Below are 26,132 nucleotides of genomic sequence, written 5' to 3' on the forward strand. Positions count from 1 at the left end.
GAGAGGTGTCCCTGCCCATGGCAGAGGAGTTGGAACTAGATGAGCTTTAAGGTCATTTCCAGCCCAAACCATTCTGTGATTTGGAAACTTGAGGAAATCATTTATCACTTTCAAAGGTTCATCTTTCAATTAAATCATCACGTTGGAAATAGATGAATCCATGATAGTGTCTAAAGTAGGTACTTCAGCATTTACTGCATGCACGGATTTCTGTTCTCTCCTCAGTGAGCTCCTACCTCTTCCCTTGCATTTGCATTGCAGTTCATCTAGCAAATTAACTCAGCCAGAGGGGGGAAAGGTGAATAGCTTACGTCCAGTTTAGTGTCCTACCTGAGGAGTCAAGAACACAAGAAGGAGAAAGAAGAGGGAAGGAACTTGTAGGTTTGTTGCCTCAGATCACTTTAATGTGTACAAAACACTCAGAAGGGCTGACCTCTGTTAATAAAGTTAAATTAAATTAAAAATCTGAGGAAGCATGCGATGTTATTCAAATTTACTCGGTCAGTTTAAATTACAGCTTTACTTAATTAGGATTAATTCTCCTGAGTGACCTAAAATGTATTTCTGATGTCTTGGCAGAAATACTGTTAAGACTGATACAGTCTTCACTTTCTCAGCAAATGTCTCTCTCCCTCTGTCATAGTGTTAGCCAAAATTTAGTCAGGGAATGTTGCTGTATCCAGGAGTATTCTCTTTGTTCAGAGGTGATGTAGCCCAGAAAATGGATTGAAAAATCGTCACATGGAAACTTAAGGCACTTTCTTCCACTTACGGAAAGTAATGTTTTTACTGGTTTGACAGATCAACTGTGACTCCACCTTGAAAACATAGATTGACTATAGCATACAACTTATATTTTTTTTCTACATTGGACTTGAGTTGGGTACAGGTTTTATCAGTTTTGAAATTGATATTTAAATTTTAAGGTTTAATCTTTGAGGATTGCAGAATTTGACAGAAGACTTCACTTATAACTTACTGGGGTTTTTTTAAAGTTCCTGGACAAGGGCCTAGAAACCACACGTACACATTTCATGTCCGTGATGTAAACTTCAGATCACAAGTTCCACACTTGTTCTTGCCCCTTGCTTTGCTTTAATGTGTTGGAAGTTCAGTAGAAATCAAGGGAGAAAAACCATGTTGCAGCCCTGAATGAGCTTATAGCTAAATGAATAGGGTGTTACTTCTAGGAACCACACTTTATCTACTTAAGAGGATTTTGACCAGCCTTCCCCTCACAATGATTGACTGCTGTAACTACCTAGATACTGTGTAAACTGTTGCTACTAACGCTGCGCCCTAAATTAGGTTTGCTAAATCCTTTCCTGGATTTGATTCTGACTGCTTTCTAAGGTCAGGTTGATCCCAGTTATCTTGTGTCTTAGGCTACTAAGACACATGTACTGCATTTCATTAACACACTTCTGAAGTACAATGAACTTTGATTCCAAACCAAAGTAACAAGTAGTTATAATTAATCTTGCCAACTCTATGCTGAATACGCCATTTTCCTGAAACACACTTACTCTTTCTTTACACACTATGCATACATCATCTCTTACTGAATGTATTAGTACCTGTATATCATATTACTGTTTATCGTCCTGCTTTTGGGTATCTTTTAAGATACAACTTCAGTGTAAATTGCTTTTGTTCCACCTTACAAAATGTAATGGATAAAAATACTCTCAAAGACTTTTCCTGTTAATTTTTTATCTAAATATGATTATATTGTAGTTGAAGACTTTGGAGCATATTGCACTACTGTTTTACTACCTGTAGATTTTTTTTCTCAATCCTTTTCCTTTCTTTTTTTTTTGTTCCTCTTCTAGGTTAGAAATTCTGTGGCTCACTTTGTGTCAGTTTCACAATTCTGTGGAAATTGAGGTCAGTAAAAAACCCCCGGTGTATTCTGAGCAGTATCAGAATACATAATATTGTACTTACTTCTGCAGTAAAAGTTTGTATTCAAACTTTGTATGTATGTCTGTAAAAACAGGCTAAATGGCTTCTGTATCTGAAAATGTAGCCTAAAAATGCAGTAACACTTGGCTTAAGGCTTGACTTTTATTAATTTAAATTGATGGATTTCTGACTCTGTTTAGAGTCTTTCCTGAACAATTCTCTTGTCTTTTAATGGCCTGATTTCTATTACACTTAGCATACCAACTGTGTAATTTAGATATCCATGTGTCTGAATGCTGGATACGAATTAAGGACTATCTTCTAGAGAAAATTAATTGTAGGTAGTTTTTTATAGGCCAGATAAGTTATTTAATATGTTGGGCTAATTTTTTTAATTAGGCTGCACTGGTCAGAATGTGAAATTGAGGAATGCAGAGAAAACCTATGCATATTCTTAACTTTGTTTTGAGGAAAACACTCTCTGATCTTAAGGCTGAAGATTAGTGAAGCTACATAACCAATTAAATATTTTTGAATTGCTGGCCTATGAATTTTACAGAGAGTAATTGCGTTCTTTTGAAGTATGGTATTTTAAAAGTGTTACGTAGGATATTTGACAGATGTTCCACATTTCTCTTGCTTACATTTTCTAATAATGAAGCAGCTATTTATCTCTGACTGATGGAACTGATGGCAGGGTAAATTAGTAGGAAGAACTATTACATATTTACATACACATATATGTTACCATAGTAACATATAAAACATGCCAGTCACATTATTTATCATTGCAGTGTGCTCTTTACTTATTTGCGCTATGAATTCTTCTCAAAAATAATGAATTCACAAAATACCAGCCACTGAATAGTTGTATCTGTTGCAGAAATTTGTAGCTTGTGTTATCACTTTAGCTGTATGTTTCTAGCTATCAATAGTTTATATATTTAGTTAAAAAAAAAAATCTTATTTCCAAAATAGTGGCCTGTTTTTGATAGAAGGGCCAGTGAGTATCTGCCTCGCACGGCTGATCGGCAGGATTTTTACTCTATCTCAGGAACATGGTTTTCTGCCCTAGGCAAGTAAAATGGGCTCTTTTGCACAGAAAGGAATGCTACTGAGCTGTCTTGATTTTTGAGGCAGCAGCTGCTAGCAGATGCTGAGGTTCTGTAGCTCAAACATATCTTGCATAAGGACAAGTTATGATCTTTGGTAGTCTTTTAAAAAAAAAAAAAAAGCTAGTGGCTGTCTGAAATACTCCTTGCTAAAGCAGGAGCTGTCAGTGTAGAGGAGCAGATCTGTTTGCAAGGCTGCTTTCAAGTATGAGGCAGAGTACTTGTGCAGTCTGGTTTTGTAAGGAAGTGCAGCAGATCTAGGAATGCAGAGGAAAAATGAGTTGTTCTCTGTTCAAAGTCATGATTTTCCCCTGGTCTCCAAAGCTTGTTGGCTTTTATTCCTGCTTTGTTCCTTCAGCACAGGGACACCGGCAAATACCAACCAGCCTTGATGCCAGAATTACTGCTGAAGATCCAATAACTCAGGGACATGTACAGCAAGACAACACAGTTTCAGTATGGTTTTGATTAAAGAATAGCTAGTAGGGTCTAGCAGCCAGCAATCAGGATCTGAAGTTTGTTAGTCTGAGCTTCTCTGCATATAATCTATGTTCTGCCACACAATACATGCCATCCAGCATTTTATTGAGAAGCAAGCATATATGTAGATTTCATAATAGATTGTTATAAATGTTGGCCCATCCATCCATCCTGTACTTGGAAATGGCATGCAAGCAATCTGGTGAAGAAGAAAGAATATATGATCATCTGCAAGTGTAGTTTGTTTTGGCTCATACCGGTTTGTTTCGCTGGCCTGTTAGCTTCAGTGTTCATACATCCATCAGTCTGTAGCAGCTGAGAGTTCTCTTAGTTTTGTTAGTGGTGCTGAAATGATCGTGGTATTTCTGTCTGGTTAGACACAGACATGTAGAACACGTCTGAAATCACCTCATACTCAAACCTGTCCTGTTTTTGGATGGATGACTTGATAGCAGTTTGCTACTGAAATAGAACAGGGCTTGGAAGTTGAAGGAACAATCTTTCCATATGTGTTAGCTTCACAATTTTTGTCCTTTTGTATGTTACATCACATCAGGCTGGCCTACGTGGTTGTATACCTAGAAGATAGGAGTCATGTTTTCAGTTGCAGTGGTGCATGTAGGGAAAACCATAGCAAAACCCAAAATAAAGATTTGTCCATCGTTGTATACTTCTAAGAAAGAGTTAGACAAACATCTAATGGCAGCATTTTGGGTGCCATTATGTGATTCTGAAAATACAGCTAACTCCATAGTTATTAAGAAGTATTTGCTGAAATGAGAAAATCTGTATTTATTCCCCAGTTGTTATTTTCTTTTTTAAGTGAAATTTCTGAATCATAATTCCCATATCATATTCCTCATAGGTAAATACATGAAATACAACTAAGCTCATTACAACTTTGGTTTCTACTTCAGAGGCTTTCCACAGGATTATGAACATTTTGTTCACTTAGTACAGAAATTATCTCATTGCATTGCACCACTAAGAGGATTTTCTGTCTCATACTGAGCAGGAGTGGGAATTGGAGTGATCCCTTCTTGTTTGTTCTATCTGAGAAGTTAGTTGCTTGGCAGAAATTGCATGTTTTGAGGGATTTTGTAGGCAAGGCTGGCCACGATCTTGGGTCTTGCATCATATTTCAGTGAACACTTAAAAACGTAGCCAAAAGCTGGAAGGTCTTTTAATATAGGCTGTCACATTATGAACACTGCCGCTTCTGTTGCAGGCCTCCAGCAGTTCTAGTTTAATATTCCCCTTCCAACTTCAACTATTCTGTGACTGTGTGGCCATCTGCATTTATTTAGAGTTTTTCTTTCAAGTGAGTTTTAATAACTAGTGTCCAATTTGAAGGAGAGATTTTTCAAACAGTAGAAAATAAAAACATTTCTGATGTGTCCACTAAGCAATCATATATGATTTCAAAATGTCCAGGGGGAACAGTAATACTTGATGGCCTGAGAATTTTAACTCTATATATTTAAGCTATAGAACAGTTTTCATGTAGCAGGTGCTTTTCCTGGTTATCTGGAAAAATCTGAACAATACAGGATGTAAAAGAAAAGTTTGTGCAAGAGAAAGCTCATACTTCTAAATGATTCAAAAATTCCTGGTCCCACTTATGAAAGAAGATAAAACTCTGTTTGGGTTACACGAGGTAAGAAATGAGCAGTCACTGTTATGTGAATTTCTAGAAGTGTGGTGCACCCTTAAGCTTTTAAGAGTTCAATTTTTCCTCTTTTTTTTTTTTCCTGATAGTCCTTTTGTTAATGTGATTTTGTAAGTAGCAACAAACTGTATACGTTTTTCACCATAGTGCTATGATCGAGATTGTTTAACATGTTAAATGTTCTTGGTATAATTCAGTTCTCTGTATGCAGTTTCTACCCGTGTATATTCCTTCAGAAGAAGAAAGAAAAAATCCAGTGTTATATGCCAATAACGTCAGACGTGTAATGGCAGAGTAAGTATGTTGTAATATGGAACAAAAATAGATGTGTGATTTTAATTTTAGCATCAGGAAAATGTGGAATCAAGTCAGTGTAGTTGCCTGCTTGCAAAGAAGCTTATAGTCTGCAGTAGTGTATACAAAACTTTATATAGCGGTTGCCTTCCTCTCTGAGGCGACCAGGGAGCCACAAATACAGCAGAAACTGTAGGAGTTGGTATTGGGGTTTTGTTTGGTTTTTTGATGTGTCTTCATATAACAAGCCAGTTCTGCTTGCTGCCGTGGATCTGAATTTTGTGTTATTGAGGTTACATTTGAAGCTATGCTTTTTTATTTTCATGAAGTTAAGAATAGTTTCGTGTATTCATTGTTCTCCTGTGGTTATTTCAAATAGTAAAGCACAGGAAAGCTGCTTCCATTGGAAAGAGACCATTGATACAATGCAAACTAATTAAAATTGAATGTTAATGTAATGACACCTGCAACACTTGAATATAGTGTATAATAAAGCCAACAATGAATATGCAGACTTTCATTCCCTTATGTTGTATTTTTGATAAACCTCTCTTGTTCATTCGTTTTTTTTTGTCCTTTTAGTATATCTTCCATTAGTCAGTAGATGCTCTTTTGAGTGTTTACAGAGAACCCTCAGGTCTATGATCGTTAATAACTCCTGAAGGATATATGAATCTTTCTAATCCTAATTTTGAAACAGTTTGTGAAATCTTGATTTCCTCTGTGTAACTACTCTTCCATTTCTGAGTTACCAGTTTCAACCAAAGGCCAGTTTGTAGACAGGAACTGATAGTACTTCTCCAGTTTATAAGCACAACTCAGCTCTGTGAGTTTCCGTAAGGATGTTGAGCCTATAATATAACAATAGATCAATGCTTGATCCATTGTACAAAAGGACATTTCTCATAAAAGAAAAAAAAAAAAGCATTTCTGTAAATTCACCTGTCCTAGGGTTGTGTCCTAGGGTTGCAGTGGCCTCAAGGACTTTTATAGTTAATTTAAGACAGTCAGCTGGCACTACATAATAGTGTTGTCCTCAGACTTTGGGTCCTTAAACCTTCATTCTGAATCCTAATCCAGTCAGATGACATGGATTGTGTGGTATAAGGAGAAATTTTGAAAGCCTACAGAAGTTTACAACAACCAGCATGTTGAAAACCTTCCCTTCTATGTGCTAGGAGAAGACATGATTTTCCTCATCTGTTTCTCCCTCCCACCTCTGAAGAATCAGGCATTTGGGGTAACAGAAATGGGATGCAGGTCTAAAGAGAGGACTGTCAGGGTAGGGGGTAGCAAATATGGCTTGCTTTGAGATGAAGAAGGGCTGTAGATGCTGTGTTGATGTGAAAGGAAGATAAATGTGTTTGTATATCAAAGTTCAGAAGTTAAAATGTAGAAGATGGATATTGTGGATTACTGTAGACCAGTTAAAATAGCACCAACATAGCAGAAATTTAGTTACTTCTGACCACTTCGAGATGCTTACTTCTAGTGGCAGTTCTCCAGACTCTCCCAGTTAGTTCATGTGGCTCTTGGTACAGGAGATGCCAGCTCAGATGCTGTCAGACTGTTCTGGAGCTGTAGCAGTTGCAATTCTAGCACCTCAGGTGCTATTTGGTGCTAGCATTGCACTATGTGCATTGCTGAATAAAGGACAGTGTTACTGCTTCTGTTAGATTTGTCTTTTTTGGAAGATTGGACTCGTGGCAATGTACCATTTTGGTATCAAGAGGTCACTTCAGGATCTGTTTAGATGTCTGCTTTCCTCTTTCTCCCAATCATATTCTTCTGGAGTAAGAGTCTAATCCTACTGGATATTTTATAACAGCACAGGTGGCAGTCACAGATAATAATGTATTCGTGAGTCTAGAACCAGTGGAAAACCTTGTGTCTTGCCCCTGACTTCAAGGAGAGTTGATAGAACTTGCTGAGTGCAGCAATTGGTATGATTTCAACTCCTGAAATCTCTTTGCCTTCATAATCCTCTCTCATGAACAGGTTCTATTAAGTATTGAATAAAGCACAGGATGTCTGATTCTTATGCTGCTTCTGCTTGTTGACTCTATGGACAATTTTTAGGTCAGCCTTATTTGTTTAGCTTCTCTGTGGGCAGCCACAGGTGGAGGTGATGAGGTCGCAGAAAATGAACGCAGCTGCTCACAACTTCTGCAGACCTTTCAGTTGCAACTATGGCTGTTTGCTTCCTGCAGTGCTACCCCGTAGTGATACCTTTCATTGCAGTCCTTCTGGAGGATGAACAAGATCCAAGCCTTAAAAGCTTTACAGCATCTATAAAAATCCAGTTTGTTTCTAAAAGGGTTTCTTAATCTCACCTATACAATTACCAGTGTGTTAATGTCTGTGATCTTCAACATTTTTTCTCGCTGACAGATACTTACTCAGTTGAAAAATTAGAATCGTGTGCAGTCTTGTTACTGCCACTCAGCTCACTGTTTCTTCTGTTTTGGGGATTATCTGTGTAATCGCAACTGGAATTACTCATGCAGGATAGCCACTGCTACTGAGTAGTTACTCAAGGCTTGTCATCCTTTGGATCATTTTCTTTTTCTGTGCAGAAGGTATGTGCAGATGAGGTTAATCTGCTGTTTAAAGTATGGCCCCCTACTTCCTATCAATATACTCTGCATTTGATTTTCTCATACAACCTATTTTGTTTGAGTGAGTCTGTCTTGTTCAGTCTTTCTGGCCCTGTTCTGATTACTACTTTGTTCAGTTGATGTCCATCTCATCCACAGCATGCTATCAAGAATTGTGTTGAGTCACTTTCAAATCACTGAAAATGTTGAGTGCTTTTAAATATGGCAATAGTCCATTCAGGTTCTCTCTTTAAAACACATAAAATTTGGTGATATCTTGAGTTTTAATTCACTTTGTTCTTTTTCTGTAATAAATTTCTGAAACCATCATGCTAGTAAGTCATGCCATGTAGATAAATATTATATTGGCTCACTTTTGTAAATTTTACTTACAATTGCAAAATCAACATTTTGGTCTTCCTGTGTGTGAGCTATTATCATTTTACAATGATGGGATTAAATAGGGATTATTTTGATTGGTTTATTAATTTCAGCACTTACTGTTTCTTCTATGTATTTTCTAGTTAAGATTTAATGGAACTACAGTACTGCTATAAATTTGTCAGTGTGAAGACTTGGGGCTTCAATCTCAGCTTTTCTAGAATTAGGAGGAACAAATGATCTGACCTTGCCATCACAAGTATTTATTTCTAAAAATTTCTCAGTGATAAAGGAAACATCTCTACCACTGTTAAAGCATTGGAAAGTACTTAATTTTCTTCATAAGACATGTAATCTTAATTGTTTTCTAATGTATTTATTGCATATGACAGCTTTTTTTTGCCTCTTGGCAATTTTACTATCCTCAGCTAGTAATAAGTTATAAGTTATATAAGTCACTCTTCATATTTTTTTTCCTTTTTAAAGAGAAAGTAGGTAATTCTTCCATTTTGCAAAACAAAATTTGTTAGTTTGTTACCTTACTATCCATTAGAGATCAAATATATTTAAAAGGAGTATGTCAGTTGCTCAGCTTTTAGTTAGTTGCATGTGCTTAGCACTATTCATTTTGTACACAAATAAGCTAGTGGTAGTGCAAGCAGCTAATTGTGAATATCTGCACTGCAGGCTTTTTTGTGCAAGTCTAAAGTAACCTCACCCATAATTAGAGGTAAGCTGCTTAGGTAATTATGCACAGGCCTATTGGTCACTTATTAACATATAAACACAGTTTGTTTTCCTTTTGTTTTAGTTTCTCTTAGAGACTATATTCAAAATGGGGAAGAATATGGTTTAGATGGTACAGTTCAGAAAAAAATACAGTTACAATATTGCCACTTTGTTCAATTTTTTTAGTGCATGTTTCAGATTATTAGACTGGAACCTGATGGAAACTGGATGCCTTTGCCCCTTTGTTTTTCAAAACCGTAAGCACCTCAGCTGAAGTTCTGTCAGCATTCCTGATTTGAGCATTTCATTTCTCTGCTCTTTCTGGTGTTAGAACTCAGCATAACTAACTACATACACAAGACTAGGCAGGAGCTTTGAAGTTTTTTTTGTGGTAAGCCCAGAAAGGCAGACTTCCTGTAGAAATACCAGAATGTCATAGTTTGGTTTGCATTTTTCCAATAACTTTGCTTTTCTTGTCCATTTACACAAACATTTAAATACATGCTTTTATATTTACAGTATATGCTCAAATCAATTAAAGTGCAGTGTGTTAGACATGGAACTTGAAAACATCTGTCTTATGTTTTCTCTGTCAAGTCCTTGCCAAGATCAGTTCCCCTTGCTGGAGCATGTCATACTGCTAAAGCAGTAGCTCTTATCCGTTTGACATATGAACACTATGTTTTTGCTTTTGAAAAATGAATCCTTTTTTTCCAGCATGCTGGTGAAGGCAAAAGATATTACAGATAGTCTCCTGTGTCCATTTTATCTTCTGTCATCTTCTCTTTAGTCAAAATCAGGTCTTTTTTCTTGCAGGCTTTGACAGTATCAGAATGTGATCTTGGCCACTCTATGTGACATGGTAATGCCAGTTGCTGAAGAATAGCCTTGAGAATGTGGATTTTTAGTAGCTTACTGGTCTGTCTCATGGCTATTTGTTGTATTTTTGGTGGCCAGTTAGATTTAACTTTGGAAAAACTGCTGTGCTTTGGAATTCAAGACACTTTCTGGTCATTTTGGTCATACCATCAAAGGCGTGAGGATCAGTATAAGTGGAATTACTGAAGTGCTGGACTTAACAAGCATCCATTTGTTTAAGTTTCAGGCCATATACAGAAATAGAGATGAGAACCACATTGTGCAGTCTTTGTTTCTGTGAAGGCTGTGACAGTTAGGCAAGCATAGTTACTAAACAGGGTTAACTCTGTGCAGCTTCTTGGTAAGTTTATTCTCTCAAGGAAGAAATAATTTTTTAAAGTTAAGTACTATTTTGCAATAGTCTGGTTTGAATTAGAGTACTGAATGCTGACAACACAAAGAACTTTCTTCATTTTTCATCCCTTGAAGATTTGTGATGTACAGGCCTACAAGACCAACATTACAGAATCCATTTTCTTAACACAATGGATAAATGTAGCTGTTAACAGTTTCTTTTTCTGACTGAAAATTAAATTATCAAGAGAAACTGTATTCTTGATGTGAACTCCAGACTCCTAGGACTGGACCTTCATTTGCTTGGAGAATGTAGAAGTAATTCAGGGAGAGTAAAGGGGCTATTTATCCTGGCTTTCCAAAACTAAATAGCTGAAAGCTCTTCAGCTTTGGGAAAAAAAAAGAAAAGAAACTGAAAAGAAAAAGTGGAGGGTTGTTGTAAAGGTCAGTGAAATAATGATGTTCTAGAAATGCATAGTAAGGAAAGAGAAAACACTTAGCAGTAGATCAGCTGAAAGTAAATGGAAATACCCTTGAAAACATGTACATAATTGTAGCATTCACTACCAGATGCATAAGATGAATTAATCATAGATGGGATATATTGTAAAAAATTTGATCAATGATTCTATCAATGATTCTAAAATACAGTGGTACAAATATTTTCTGGTTCAGGAAGTTGCTATACAGATGACTACTAGAAGCTTTGGTTATTTGTCATAGAATCACACAATATTTAGGGTTGGAAAGGACCTCAAGATCATCTGGTTCCAACCCCGCTGCCATGGGCAGGGACACCTCACACTAGACCATGTCGCCCAAGGCTCTGTCCAACCTGGCCTTGAACACTGCCAGGGATGGAGCATTTACCACTTCTTTGGGCAACCCATTCCAGTGCCTCACCATGCTCACAGTAAAGAACTTCTTCCTTATATCTATCCTGAACTTCCCCTGTTTAAGTTTAAACCCATTACCCCTTGTCCTACCACTACAGTCCCTAAGGAAGAGTCCCTCTCCAGCATCCTTATAGGCCCCCTTCAGATACTGGAAGGCTGCTATGAGGTCTCCACGCAGCCTTCTCTTCTCCAGGCTGAACAGCCTAAATTTTCTCAGCCTGTCTTCATACAGCAGGTGCTTCAGCCCCTGTATCATCCTTGTGGCCCTCCACCATGTCTTTTTCCAAAACATCTGATAGTGAAGTAGATTACCAAGTTTGATATCCTTTTCATGTGTTCTGCACCCTGTAAAGGTTACAGCCGATTTAAAGGTGGGGTTTTTTTGTGAGTAGCCTGTGGAATATTTTCTAGATTAGTTTACAGATCTGCTAATTAACAGTGTAAAACATTTTGAAAATGTTTTTGTTGAAGCATAGATTCAGAATGTCACAATATTGCCTGTACTATTTTCTCTCACTTTGCATAGTATTACAGCAGTTACATTCTGGTTTATGTTCAGAATCTTGCATGCGTAGTAGATTGGTATGCAGAAAATGAGAACGTTGATCATTTATTTTTATATTACGACGGCACAAGTGTTAGACGTAGGGAGTTGCTTGGTGTGAGAAGTCAGGCTATAACAAGTACAACTATTGTGTGTAACAGATTTGGTTTGCAAGGAAGGCTTTTGGGTTTTTGTTTTGGTTTTGGTTTGGTTTTATTTTTTTGAAGTGACTTCCTGACTTTGGAATTTCACGTTGTGTGATACCATGAAAGGTAAATAGCCAGCATTTCAGGGAAGGTAGGGAGGGGAAAAAGTCTCAAGCTGTGTCAAGACAGATATGCACATCTACCCATATGAAATTGCTGAGCATTAAAAAGGTTAGGCTTGGGTTAACTGTGAAAGCAGGAGCAGTATGAAGAGGAAAAAAGTGCTTCTAAATGAAGATACGGGAAAAGCTGTTATATTCCTAGTTTATTAAAAACGTTAGGTTGCACTTGCAATTTGCATCTCAAATTGAATTTTTTTTTTTTTCTCTAGCAGTTGAATTGAGATAGAGAAAGATTGCCCTTGAGATAAGTTGGTTGCAGTTGCACCCAGGCTTTACTGTGAATTCTAGTATGCCAGTCTTTATTCCAAGAAATTGAAAAATTAACAAGTCTTAGCACAAATAATGAACTTCACATGTTCCCCAGCTTCAGTTTCTTCAATATTCTGAGCTGAAATCAAGGTCATTTTGTGTTAAACTGGTGGCCCTATACAGCTTGTGATTTATCTCCTGAACTGAAGAGCCCCTTGAACTCTAATTTATCTAGCCTTGGTTGATCCTATGACTGCACTATACTGTGAGGAAAAGTTTTCTCCCCCTTCTTTGGGGATTTTGAAAGTCTGGATGTGTATAGAAACACACTGTTTCAATTTATTTTGCTTTTTTTGGAAATCCAAAGGCTGGAAATTTGCCAACGGTGAGCAAGGGAAGATGCTTTTAACCTTCTCAAACCTATTTTGTGTATGACACCGGGCATGCATGCAGGCAGACGTTAATTGTAGTGGGAATTTTTCTGTACTGATAAGCACTTAGTCTGGTCCAAATACATCTCATTGTGGAAGGGGTGCACACAGCTATAAAAAAATGCAGGTTCCTTTTTCCCCTTATGGTTTGGCTGAGTTTAAGATGATGCCTGTTTTTGTTTAGAATTTGTTCTGTATTGTAAGTTTGAGTTTGATTGTTCGTTGTTGTTGGGATTTGTTTGTTTGTTGTTAATTCCTCTTTGGCTAGGCTCCTTCAACGTGTTTGGGGACCATTATTTTGGAGAAGTTATTTAGACCTGGCGTTGGTTCTCGGCAGTCAGTCAGGCTTCTACCCTCACCCCTAGGTCGAGAGGCCTAATCTTTCTTAGTCATCTTTCTTTTGATGTGTTTGAAAAGCTTCTAGCTTTTAGTTTTAACAAGTTACTGTTTCTTGCTTTGCCTTGCCACCTTATGGTTATGTTTTAACTTGTCTGTCTTGTCTGTTTTCCTTGAGAGAACATGTGGGGTTCGGTTAAAAAAGGGAGTTCTTTTATTCTAATTGCTACCTTTAATCACCTGCTGAGACGTACTGGATTTTTTTTTTGTCCTTTCAGAGTGTTTGCTAAGTGTCTTGTCACTTCTCCTGATTCCCTAATACTGTGTGTCCTTTTGTACCACAAATGAACACTTTACCCTTTCAGTTTCTTTTTTTAATATATTTTTAACTAGCTTCCCCTTTTCTCTGTAGTTGCCCTAGGCTTCAGCTGATCACCTGTAAGTTCCTGTATTTCTGTTGTGTGCCTTAAGATCTGATGAAATCTGATGAAATGTGCCTGACTGGACAAGATCTTCAGTTATTACCACGTTCTTTAAGCCACTGTGGGTGGAACAGCTTATAGTGTGTCCTTGCTGCCCTCAGAGTTCAGCTACTTGACTGACAGTTCACAGGGAAGTTTATAAGGATGATCTAGTCCGCACAGAGTACCAAAGAAGGGAATAGGAAGTAATCTAAACTGGCAGGATAGATGCTCCTTGATTCATCCAGCCCTCTTTCTTTTTCCAAGGAAATTTGGTATTATACAACACAAAATCAGTGATGTCATATTGCATGATACAATGCTATATTGAACACCATATTACATAATATTGACAACACCTGTAATACCTGATCTCTAAGTCAGGTGGAACTTGGAAATGGATTTAAATCCCTGCAGCATGCGGGAGTTCATCTGGATTTTTGTTCTGGTTTCAGCTGTAACAGTTATTTTTCTTCCTAGTAGCTGCTGCAGTGCTGTGTTTTGGCTTTAGTCTGAGAACAATGCTGATAACACACCAATGTTTTAGTTGTTGCTAAGTAATGCTTACCCTGATCAAGGACTTTTCAGTCTCTCCTGCTCTGCCAGTGAGGAGGGGCACAAGAAGCCGGGAGGGAGCAGAGACAGGACACCTGACCCAAACTAGCCAAAGGGGTATTCCACACCACAGCACATCATGCCCAGTATATAAACTGGGGGAGTTACCCAGAAGGGACCAATCACTGCTCAGGTCAGGCTGGGTATCGGTCGGTGGGTGGTGAGCAATGGTATTGTGCATCACTTGTGTTTTCTAAACTTTCATTTCTTCCTTTTTTTTTGCCTATTATTATCATTATTGTTATTGTTGGTATTCTTTCTGTTATCACTATCTTTTACTTTAGTTATTAAACTGTTCTTGTCTCAACCCATGGGCTTTACGTTCTTCCAATTCTCCTCCACATCCCACCCTGGGAGAGGAAGGAGGATGTGAGTGAGCGGCTGTGTGGTGCTGTGTTACTGGCTGGGTTTAAACCACGACAGTTTTACAGAACATTCATTACTATGTTAATCATAAATCTATGGGATGAAATACGGCATCACAAGAGTATCTTGTCCATTCCGTTAAGATTAGCAAATACTACTAGGACACTCTATAGGAGGACTAGAGTTGTGAAACAGGAACAGATAAATAAGTGAAAAATTTGGAGGAACTGAATTTAATTGCTTAGGATCACCTGTATGAGGCAATCTAGCCTTCAGCAGTCTGCCGGTTTTTAAGATGCCTTTTCTATGTACCTGTCTCTTTTTGGTTTAGTTGGCTTTTTCTGTTTGTTCCTTCTTGTTTGTTGTTTCTTCTTGCAAGGGAGAGGCTGTTCATCCAAAATCACTATACTGTATGTCCTTGGTTTATTCATAAATAGCTTATAAAAAATAGCAGTGGCAGTGCTCAAGGCCAGGTTGGACGGGACTTTGAGCAACCTGGTCTAGTGGAAGGTGTCCCTGCCCTTGGTAGGGGGGTTGGAACTAGATGATCTTTAAGGTCCCTTCCAATCCAAACCATTCTATGATTCTGTGATCTAATTATTTAACATATGTGGTACTTTTGGGCTTGCATATATATTACTGAGCTGTTCTTCCTGCATATTTTACTTTCTCAACCTTAGAGAGAAGAGAGAAACCTTAATCAGTAGCTTTAATGTGAAGTGCATGTTTTAATGTGTATTAGAATTCCTGAAGTTTGACAATTACTTGGTGGATAAAAGAGAACTGGCTTATGTTGTTTACATTGACATTCAAAGGCCTTATAATAAGGTTCTGGGAAAGAGACTACTTAACAGAAATTAAGTAGTTATTGCATGAAAGGTAACTGCCATGACAGGTCAAAATGTCCATAATAAAGTGTAAAATTGAATGCAGGGTTTTCATCAAAGTCAAAATTAATGTGCCATTCAGGGCTTTGTATCAATCTTGCTGTTACTGTATATTAATATTGCAGATGAAAAATGCGGTTGTAGTAAGATTGAAAACCTGTAGATAAAAAGAATGAAGGTAAATCAAGAAAAGAAATTTTGTGAAGACTTCATCAAACTAGAAAAGGCTGCGTAAAGGAGATAATGTTCCACACTAATATAAGTATAATCAAGTATAATGGAAAACGTGGTAGATGAGTAACTCACATGGAGCAGTGCTTGTTTTCTAAATTGCATCTTATGTTATACACTGAATTCTTAAAGGCCTCTTCCAAACTGAATTATCTTTCAACTTTGGTGCAGTAAATACAATGCAACTACAGTATCAGATACTTCCTTGAAGTATCTTTTGGTGCTGCTATTAATAAAGAGCATCAAACTAGAAGAAAAGGAAAAATGAGTGCTTAATTGTTTGGCATATGAGAACTTCAGAGTTTTTTTTCTTCTACCTGTCTTATGTCATACACTTTAAAATAACCTGTGTTTGCTTGGAGTTTAACTTTACTTGCTTTTATACTTTATGTTCTAGCCATTCTTTATAGAGAAATTTTGCCTATTGTTTAATTCTAGTATTACCTGAAGGGAATAGCTGTTCTGCTCAGGTGATTATTGATTTATTAATGTTAGCGTAATAATAATTTAAATATTTACTAATAAATATGTATTTTTTTGTTCCAGACTAATAATTTTGAAACCCTTGTTGTTTGCTTCTATGAAAATATTAATGAATTTGAAAGTCTGTGCACTGCCTATTTTTTCCCATGTGTTCTTTTATATTTTCATGTACTTGTAAAGCAGAAATAGATATTCTGCAATGGGTAGAGTACCGTATTTCATTCTTTGTATGTGAACCTTCTTTTATGGGCTCTTCCTTATGGTTCTTCAGATTAAAGAGCATAATTATTACAGGATTTCTTGCTTTAAAAAAAGAAAAGTGATGATTCTGCTCAGTTTTCTTAGCTTACCTTGCTTACCGTGTTTCTTTGGTTTGTTCAAGGGCATTGGGAATTTCAGTGACAGACTATACATTTGAAGACTGTCAGTTAGCTTTGGCTGAAGGACAACTTCGTCTGCCTTCGGACACATGTCTTTTAGAATTTGCGAAACTTGTAAGAAGCCTTGGGTGAGCATATACAATATTTATATGTAAGATGCATCTTTACTATATATCTATGTTTGTATGGTTTTCCCTTCATATAACAATATTGCATTATGGATATATATGGAATGTTTTTCTATTACAATCAGGGAAACACTAATACAAAATTAAACCAACACTGAACTCCACTTACAAGCGCCACCTCTAGATCCTCATGAGTAGAATAGGTCATAAAATTTGTATTTCCACAGTCTATCAAGTGAGCGGAGTGTGTCTGAAGTGTTCATTCCTGAACAAATCTAAAAGACACCTCCTGAAGAGTGTCTGGAGTACTGTGGGATTCCTAATATTTGATACAGTTCAGTTAGTTGCCCTTTCCTGTGACACTATGAAAAGAGAGCAGTGCTGCCAGACCAGTCCTGTCACTGGAGTAACGTTGTAACAGTGAGGGCAGAGGGGTCACCCTTTCCCAAGAAGCACAAAGCAGGGGTTGATCTTCTGAGCAGGTTACTGCTAAATGGACTTTCTAATGAAACTGTTAGTTAGTGTGTGCAGCATGGCTCCTCTCTTCTCATAGCATCAGTTCCCTCTGGCTTTACCTTTCAGAAGAGCTTCAACAAACAGTGAAAACTTTGCATAAACCAAATAGTAGATCTTGTTGCTGCTATTTTCCAACTTTTCTCCTCTTTCTCCACTAATTAAATTTACAGCCTCATCCTATTAACTTCTTTAATATACAAACACCCTTTTCCATTTTTTGTCTTCTCACCTGAAAGTATCGAGCATAGTTTCATGGCTCCATTCTGTACTTTATTTCCTTTCATCAATTTTTCTTTCGTTTTCCAGCTTGTGTACATAAATGGGAAAAAAAAGAGAAAGATCTATTGGAGAATAAGGAATGTAGGACAGCATATATTAATCATTCAGGTGACAAGCATATAGTAATTTGCTGTCAGGACCTTCATCTGATAAGACTTAGAGTAGAATAGGAGAGACTTCTAGGGGAAGGATTCTTGCTTTGTTCCAAAGGCTCTGAACTTACAGTACTAAGAAAAAAAGCAAACAAAAAAACCCAAACAGCCCAAACCCCCATGTCTCCTCTTATGCAGTTGATAATCCCGGGATTCAGTTTAATCCTCTTGTTAAATTGTCTGGCTTCTGTTTGCTCAATTTAAAGCTGTTCTTTCAAATTATGCTTTTCTGGGTTTTTGTTTTGGCCTCCAAAAAAATTGCGTGCATTTGTGAGTGAGGTTTCCCGCAACCCAAAATCTCTCTGTCTGGTTTGAGTAATTGTGTGTTGGTAAAATATTACCCTGTCTTGATTTGGATATGTGCCAGTAAGAGGGCTATCATGATGTTACTTTCCTGGCATGATTAGATGAAGATTGTAATATGACTTCATCTCTAATGCATGTTTGATGGTGATGCAGTCATTTTACTGTCTATTCAAAGGTTTTGAGGCCAGGGAGGCATTAAGATCATCCATTCACATCCCTAAATAACAAACAGTAAATTTTATCCAATGGATTTCGCATCCAGTCTTAATACTTTTTTTTGAGCAATAACATACCTTCAAGGTAACATCCAGTTTTAAATGCAAGATTTCTTTGGTAAGGCAAATCCAGACTTGTTTTTGTTTTAGGTTCTTTGAAATCAAGTTATACCTCAGTTTGCTATGTTGGAGAGTTATTTCTGTTCACATTGTGTATCTACAGGATTCATTAACATTATCTGTAAAATTTGCTTGCTCTGTGCTCAGCTGGATGCGATCAAATCCGGAAGCTGTGCAGCCACAGCAGCAAGTTCTCATGCTTTGTCTAATTAAGATCCTGGGCTCTGTTAACACAGCTGTACAGCTGCTGGGTCACAGCTGGCTGAAACTCAGCTGCCTCCTGCTGAGCCCTGTGGTAAAATGACTGCTGTACTGATGAGATCAGTTGATCATAGCCTCATCTTAGATTCTTTGTTTGTTAGTCCTCAAGCAGTTATGCTTCTGTTGAGCCTGGTAATCTGTGTCTGAACAATATGCTGATCACTAAGCTCTATGTAGTCTTTATTGTAGCTTTCATACATTGTAAATCTTTTGCTTCATTTAATTATTTATTTCACAATTAATTACCCCACTGTTTAAAGTGATTGTCTACTTTGACTGGATTACCATGTTCTAGACATTGAATCTTGTTTGATTTTTGTGTCTTATGGAAGACTTCTTCAGATATATTCTTCAGAAAATGTTAATACAGTATAATTAAGTCTGATCTCGGTCTTTTTATCTTTAACAATGGGCAGCAATTTATTTTGGGATTCTTTTTGGATCCTTAACTACTTCCTTTGTTTTCCTGAGCCTGAGTGTTCAGAGATCTGTAACAAGAATAAGCCTCTGGAGGATGTTGTCCATCTGCATTCATGATAAGATCAGTACTGTCCGTTACAGGAGGTGGTCACAGATCAGGCATAACATAGCAAATACCAACAATGATAGTCCCTGCCCTGTGGATCAAGGCAGGGTTTTCCAGAGTATTTGGAAGGTCAGTTTTGCAGCTGTTCAGTATCCGTTCTCCATTATGACAAGAAGTAGCACGGAAATACAGTAACATACATAGAACTGAATGTATTGTGCTTTTCTGGCTTAGGGCATGTTTCTCTGAGCTTGCAGTTTACAGTAACTAGCTACAAGATCCAGCTGTTCTTAAGTAACTTCCAGCTCTGAGAGACACTAGAAGGTTTTTGGCAGGTTCTCAGAGTGCAAGAAAGGAGTTTGTTTTCAAGTAGTCAAATATAGCTAAAACCAGCTTTAAGGAGGTAAGACGTCTCACTGGCTAAAAATATTGGTAATTATGCTGAAAATACCCTACCTTCAGGGATCTGGTTTTCCTTGTGAAGTCTGCTGTGAAGGATTTAGTGTTCAGAGCTGGTAATCTTGAAAAATGTCCTTTCCATCTTCAGGGACTTGGAATGCCTTTTGGTTCTCTCTAGTGCACATTGGCCTAAAAAATGAAGCAAAATACCACCACAGCAGCAAATGATGTTATGTATTCTAAAGCCTTGATCCTGCACGGATGCTTGCCGTTAGTTAGTACAACTTTGATAAGTCATTTAAGTAATGGCAGACAGCATGGTAGTCGTAGCTGTGTTTTTACTTAAAAGCAGTAATTTTCAGGAAGGCTCATTTCAAGAAGTGATCATGGTTTGGAGCTGACATATCAGATAATATTCCTATCAGAAATGCTCTTATCTTTTCTCAGAAGCTCCTGAGAATGCTGATATAAAGTATTTTATTCATTCTTGTCACTGAGAGGAAGCTGCTGACGAGTCCCAGCTGCAGTCTGGTAACAATTCTGGAGTGAGCCTGTGAGTTCTGTAAATAACTGCTTTTCCTTGTCTGCAGCAGCAAACAGCAAACAAGGCAACTGCGGAATAATACTGCAAAAGATTATATTGGCTTCTTTTGTCTTCAGACTGGAATGCTTGGATGTCCACATTACTCTAAATCAGTTCAGAGGAAACCTGCTGGTCAAGATTTCGTTGCTGTTGTAGTAGGGAGGGAATTTCCTTTTCCCCACATACTAAGAGCACCATTTATCATATTTGTAGTAAGACTTTGTTTCACAAAACAAAAACAGGAAGCTTGAGTTAAGGGTGGGGAGGATGGCAATAAAAAACCCAAAAAACCCCAAACAAAAAGAACCAGCAGTCATACTGCAGTACCATGCAGTAGATCTCTGCCATTCATTCGTCAGTCAGAATCTGGTTTTGTAATCGAAAGGATTGAGGAAATTTCCGTAGCTGTATTAACTCCTACAACTTTGTTTGGGTCACCTCATAACGGTGTCCGGCTCCAGACTGAGTGTGAAGAATGGGGACTGGCAAACAGGATTAGCAGTATAATCACTATTATGTAATCCCTGATTTCTTGTAGGCAAGATGCATCGGGTCCTTCCTGTTCAGAGACATTAGTAAATTTGGAAGCTTAATTGGTTTATGTTACTGTCCTATAATACAGCCATATTCAGGTGACCTAAATCCCACCTACTTCCTCATGCCTGGTATTTATTAGCTAGTTCTAGATGGTGTTTCTTGTCCATGTTGAACGGCTTATAAGCAGTGATCAAGGTAGAATAAAGGACAGAAGTTTAAGACTAGAGTTCCTAAGCCCTTGCAGTAATTTCTTATACAGTTCAAGAGCTAATTTGAGCCTTAAAATTACATTATTAATACATTATTTCATAATAAAGCTGCTTAGTAATTATGATTCTAGATTTTGTAATGTTTTACAGAAATATCATCCACTGTTTCATTTGGTATATTGAATTTTGTATTGTTAAAACTGGGTTTATTTTTAAAATGTGCAAAAATAATACTCTTTCTAGGCTGAAGCCAGAAACACTTGAAGATGATCTTGGTAAATATGCTGCAAGTGCCATGAAAATGAAAAAAGAAAAGATTGATCTTAAAGAATTTTCAGCATATCTGGAATTTCCAGTTTCACACACATTAGAAAGTATGTTTTCACTTTTTGATGAGGTAAGAAGCAACATCATGTTTAAAAATTGTACTACTTAAAATAAACTTTGCTTTAGCCTAATTCAGTTTCAGTTGAGTTCACTGAGGTCTGATTTGGGCCAGTGTTTTTGAGCACTTCACCGCAGTATTTGCGTACTGCATTTCCTTGTCAGCAAGGTAAGAGCACCTGTTATCAACTAAATAAAGCATTCATTGAGGTAGAAGTTAAAAGGAGCATCAGCTGACAAAACTGATTTTCTTTTTAGATGCAAAATGTGGAGAGGAAGAAGCCTTTGCTGCTGCTTGTTGCAACTGAATGCAATGCCTATTAGCTGATATTTCACTTAACCTTGTAAATAAATCACTTGTTCTTCTAGAGTGCCTGAAACCTGAAGGACCTAGGAACTTGGTAGATGCGCCAGTTCTTCATTCATCAGGCAATCAGTCAGAATGGGGAAATGACTATTATTTGCCTGGATGAGGTGCTGATCGGACCAGGAGGTGGATATGTGCACAGGGTTCTCCCTTAGACCAAAGAACAGATGTCATGCGTTTAGGGCTTAAATTAGGCTACTTTGCCCTGTGGTTCTCCAATTCTAATTTCTACCTGGTAATTCAGATGGTTTAATGTAAAAATCTTAAATATGCAAGTGAAGGGTGACAGTAGCAGCACTGTCTTCCAAAAAGATTTGGATTATCATTTCTGACTGAGACTCTGAAAAGGTCCTGTAGAGCTTTGGTGACCTAAGTTCTCGCCCTGATGTAATTCCATTTCAGTGAGACTTCTTTGCAGTGGCATATGTAACCGTTATGTAAATGATCTTTCTGAATATTCTGCATCTTTAAGCAACTGTTGGTTATTTATGAACCTTCAGACAAATTGCAGTATTTTGAGGTGAGGTTTTCCTTCACAGAATGAAGAAGGCATAATTGACATCCGGGAATTTGTCATTGCTCTGTCAGTTGTCTGCAAGCCATCCAAAACTCTGGAAACAATTCAGTTGGCATTTCAGGTAAGCAGCATTTTCTGCCTTTATGTAGTTTACTTACCATTAGAAGATATTAATACTGCCATTAGACTTAACAGAAGCTTGTTTCACATGCCCTTTTAATACTTAATTACATTTTAAATAACAATAATGGAACATTAGATTAAGAGGTCATGTTCAGAGGGAATGCACTGCAAGTTTATGTATAATTATGGAAGTTTGCAGTTTGGAATTGTTCTCTGTGGAACTCTGGTAGAATCCCTTTCAACACATTGAAACATGTGCTAAAAACCTGAAGTCCTTTGTATAGATTTCTCTAAACTAAAGGCAAATGAGTTATGCTTACTACTTTTTATAGTGTTTCAATCAAATTTCATTTTTCAAGTTAGTAAAATATTTTAAAACTTTTCCTACGTCTTTATAGAGTTTTGGTTTTAGCTTGGTGTTGTTTTTTTATCCCCTTTTATCTTCTTGTTAAGATTTTCTTCCCTCTTAAACTTAAGCACATTTCTGTGTTTGTCATGCAGTCTCTGCCCAGACTGTATGCCTCCCAAAAGTGCTCCAGATCTTGTTCTGTCCTCAGGGGTAGCATCAGCATAGATGTTAATGCAGGCTTTTTGGGAAAGTGACAGCAGCAATGCTTTAATGCTTGCCATTCCTGTGGGTTTGTCTGACGCCTTGAATTATTGCTTGTTAATTCCTTTAATATTTCTATTTCAACACACAAACTGCTGCATCCTGTATCATCTATTCCCTTTTCCTTGAACTCTTTAGTGCCTTCAGTGTTACTGAAACTGGAAAGTGCTAAATCTTGATGCTGTCTTCATTAGTGAATGAGTGGAATTGAGAACATTCAGTTGCATAGTACTACTTGGCAGCCTTATTTTCTGAGTAGTTGTTTTCAAGGTCTTCAGTATATGTGTATTACTCTCTTAACTGTGTTTTGTTAAAGAAATGAGGCTCCTGTGAATGTTTAATGTCCAGATCTATCATTCTTACCCTTTTGCCAATATCAAAAAATTTGACAAAGGAGGAAGGAACAAAAATATTTAGTTCCTACAGACATTTGGGAAAATCTGCCTCTAATAGCTGCTGTTACTGTTACCTGCTGCTACTTCTGAGAGAAAAGCAGAAAGGCCTCTGCCCTTACTCTATTTGATCTATATAATGGCATAGAGAAATGGTCAGGTGCTATTTGGTCAGCTTTGTGTCTTCATACTAAAATGAACAAGCCTAAAGTAAACTTGAAAGTGGCTTTTGGGGAGTATTTCGGTAAAAAGTAGCTGTTGTCATGCATAATGTGCAATGTACTTTACCATTTTAGGGGAAGAAAAGCTCACATTGGACAGTTATTTTCCCTTGGAAGCACCTAAATTTAATAGAAATGTTCTATTCTTCAATTCATAATACATAATTTTGAGTTCCCTGGTTAATTGCAAAATATAAAGTTAACTGTAGAACTGCAAAGAAGTTCTATGCATGTATTAAGAAGGTGAAGCACTCAGCAAGGGGAAGCAGGTATGGCTCAGTTTATCCTGTTAGTGGTGATTGAAAGGGTTAAGAATAGTCTTGAGCTGAGGAAATTTTGCTCACGGTGTTCTAGTAAAAATGGAAAGAGAGGGGTTTTTAATCTTTTCTTCTCTGTCCTGGGTTTGTGTACAGTAAGATATTCACACAGTTTTTTGGGAGCCACTGAAGAATCTAGCCAGTTCACGAATGTGTGGCTTGATACAGATGCTGTCCTCCGCCATGTGCAACTTCTTGAAAAGCACTTTGTCATTTGTTTTCAGTGATAAAGTGCAATGTTTCATATATATCTCCTGATTCCACAGACTCTCTTGGAGTTTGGACACACAACTCAAATGTACTAATAATTATTCAGTTACACATCTGCAAAACATGTTAAACAGCCTTGTCTCTGAATACCACTGAAATTCCAGTGGTTAAACCTGTAAACATAGGGGGTTTTTTCTGCACATAGCAAGCTTTACTTTCTAAGCATACACAGGTGAACTAATAATCAATGCTATCTTTTACCCAGACTAATCAGAAATCCTTAGTAGATCACTTTAATCTGAGAGTGACTAGAATTTCCAATACCAAATTTTAATTTTGCAAAACTTATTAGTTATGTGATGCTGTTTATAGGAGTTAGCATTCAGTTATGCAATGATTTATCTTGCTGTCTTGATTCATAGCTGTACCAGTCAGAAAATGGAACTATAACAGAAGAGGATTTAGCTTATATTCTGAAGACTGCCATGGGTGTGTCACAGATTAATGTTACGCATCTTTTTAAAGCAGTAGATGAAGAAGAAAAAGGGAAGATTACGTACGGTGAGTATTTAAAGTGGATCTGAGCTGTCACAAAATGCGAAAGTTATCTGAACTCGTGTTGATACACAAACCAGTTATTTTTATTAAACTTTACCTTTTTTTTTAGTTGACTTTAATAATGATAAAAGCACTGCAAGCAAAGTAAATTTACGTTTAAAAAAATTTGAGTTTCACCTTTGTCAGATGTGATGCTTGCATATTTCCGGAAGTTTTCCTTCTACATTAACTCAGGCAATACCTGAATTCTCTTTCAGAATGTTCTGTTCTGTGACTTCAATGTATGTGAATATATGACTTTAAGCAAGCTATCTTAGCTCTGCCCCATTGCTTTGTCTCTTTTATCTGTTCCCCACTATTTCTGCCCTTACAGAAAACAGGGTGATAGAAAACTTTCTGCTCCTATAATAATTTGTCAGCCTGTTTGAAAATAAGTCACAAGTGGTGGGGAGGGGCAAAATGAGGGGGTATTAACCAGGCTGTTTAATATGTAGCCTGTAATACAGGTGATACGGAGGCAAGAAAGTTGCATTTAAAACTGGTGAGATCTGGGTGAATAGATTATGCTGGCAATTAAAGTACTTGAGTGTTACTTCAGATTATTCATCTTTTATGCAGTAAGGTTCTAAATTTAGTTGTATCATTTAAATAAGAACTGAGTTGTTGATAGCCGACATAACACGTATCTCCAGTAGACATGCTTATGACATGCCATGTTCTAGTGGCTTTCCTTCAGGATAATCGGTATGTATTTAATTTGTAAAAGTCTTACAAATTAAGACATCAATGCTGGTAAGTCCTACACTAGTGATTCCTATGTTTCAATCATACAATATGCATGTAAAGCTTCAACTACCAAACTATGTTAGTTATTGGAATGAGTATCATGGCCACTGCCCTCCCCCTTTTCCTGACTGCTATGTCTTGCCTTCTTGATTCCTGCATACTACCCCTTTCCTTTTTGTACCTCTGATCTGTCATGTCCACAGCATTTCCTGGTCCATCCTATGCTATTGCCTTCTTCCTGCCTATCTCTGTTGCTCCTTGTCCCTGAACTCATTTGAGCAGTGACTCAACTCTTCCCCCAGCTTCAAAAATACCAGCACAGAATCTTAAGGTGGTAAGCCTAGCAGAATACTAATTTTGGCACACTCCATTGTTTGAGAATAGCTAAATTTGAAATAGCATAGAGGTGAACTCAGGCCAGTTCATGCGAGTTACCAAAGAATTCGTAATTTAACATTCATCTTTAATAGTACTTGTTTGTGTTTAAATCTGCACTTTTCGCTGTGTGATCATGGTGTGTTCTCATCACAATAAAATCTGGACCACTGAGACACAGCAGTGGACACTGAAGTGCTTAGTTCTCATTTGCACTGTTTTATTTCCTGTAGCCAAGAGTAGGCTCCTATGAGGGCACACAAAGTAGGATGGTGGTCACATAATTTCTTTGAAACTTTGCTTGGATCTTTTTCTCAGAGGAGTGCTCATTTTATATTATAAGCATTGCACTGAGATTCTAACATACATGAAAGCTTAATAGTGAGAATAAATGTCCAGTTTATTCTGGTAGAGAATTAGAAGATGAAGGTAAACTTTTGGTATTGCATTTCTTT

At 37.3% G+C, this 26,132-nt stretch overlaps 1 protein-coding gene across 4 annotated transcripts in view; it reads left to right on the forward strand.

The window, feature by feature from the left end:
- Positions 1–26,132, forward strand: part of LPCAT1 (lysophosphatidylcholine acyltransferase 1) — an 81,140-nt gene that overhangs the window by 28,550 nt on the left and 26,458 nt on the right. For all 4 annotated transcript variants that reach the window (XR_003995123.1, XM_030512632.1, XM_030512621.1 and 1 more), the window contains exons 8-13: positions 1,833–1,887; positions 5,378–5,460; positions 16,589–16,714; positions 21,061–21,214; positions 22,108–22,206; positions 24,381–24,519. Coding sequence is in view for 3 of the 4 variants with exons in the window: in XM_030512632.1 (XP_030368492.1) it covers positions 1,833–1,887; positions 5,378–5,460; positions 16,589–16,714; positions 21,061–21,214; positions 22,108–22,206; positions 24,381–24,519 (656 nt within the window). In the remaining variant the exon portion in view is untranslated. The remainder of the gene's footprint in view (positions 1–1,832; positions 1,888–5,377; positions 5,461–16,588; positions 16,715–21,060; positions 21,215–22,107; positions 22,207–24,380; positions 24,520–26,132) is intronic.

The sequence above is a fragment of the Strigops habroptila genome, chromosome 1, assembly GCF_004027225.2.
Source record: "Strigops habroptila isolate Jane chromosome 1, bStrHab1.2.pri, whole genome shotgun sequence".
NCBI classification, from domain to species: Eukaryota; Metazoa; Chordata; class Aves; order Psittaciformes; family Psittacidae; genus Strigops; species Strigops habroptila.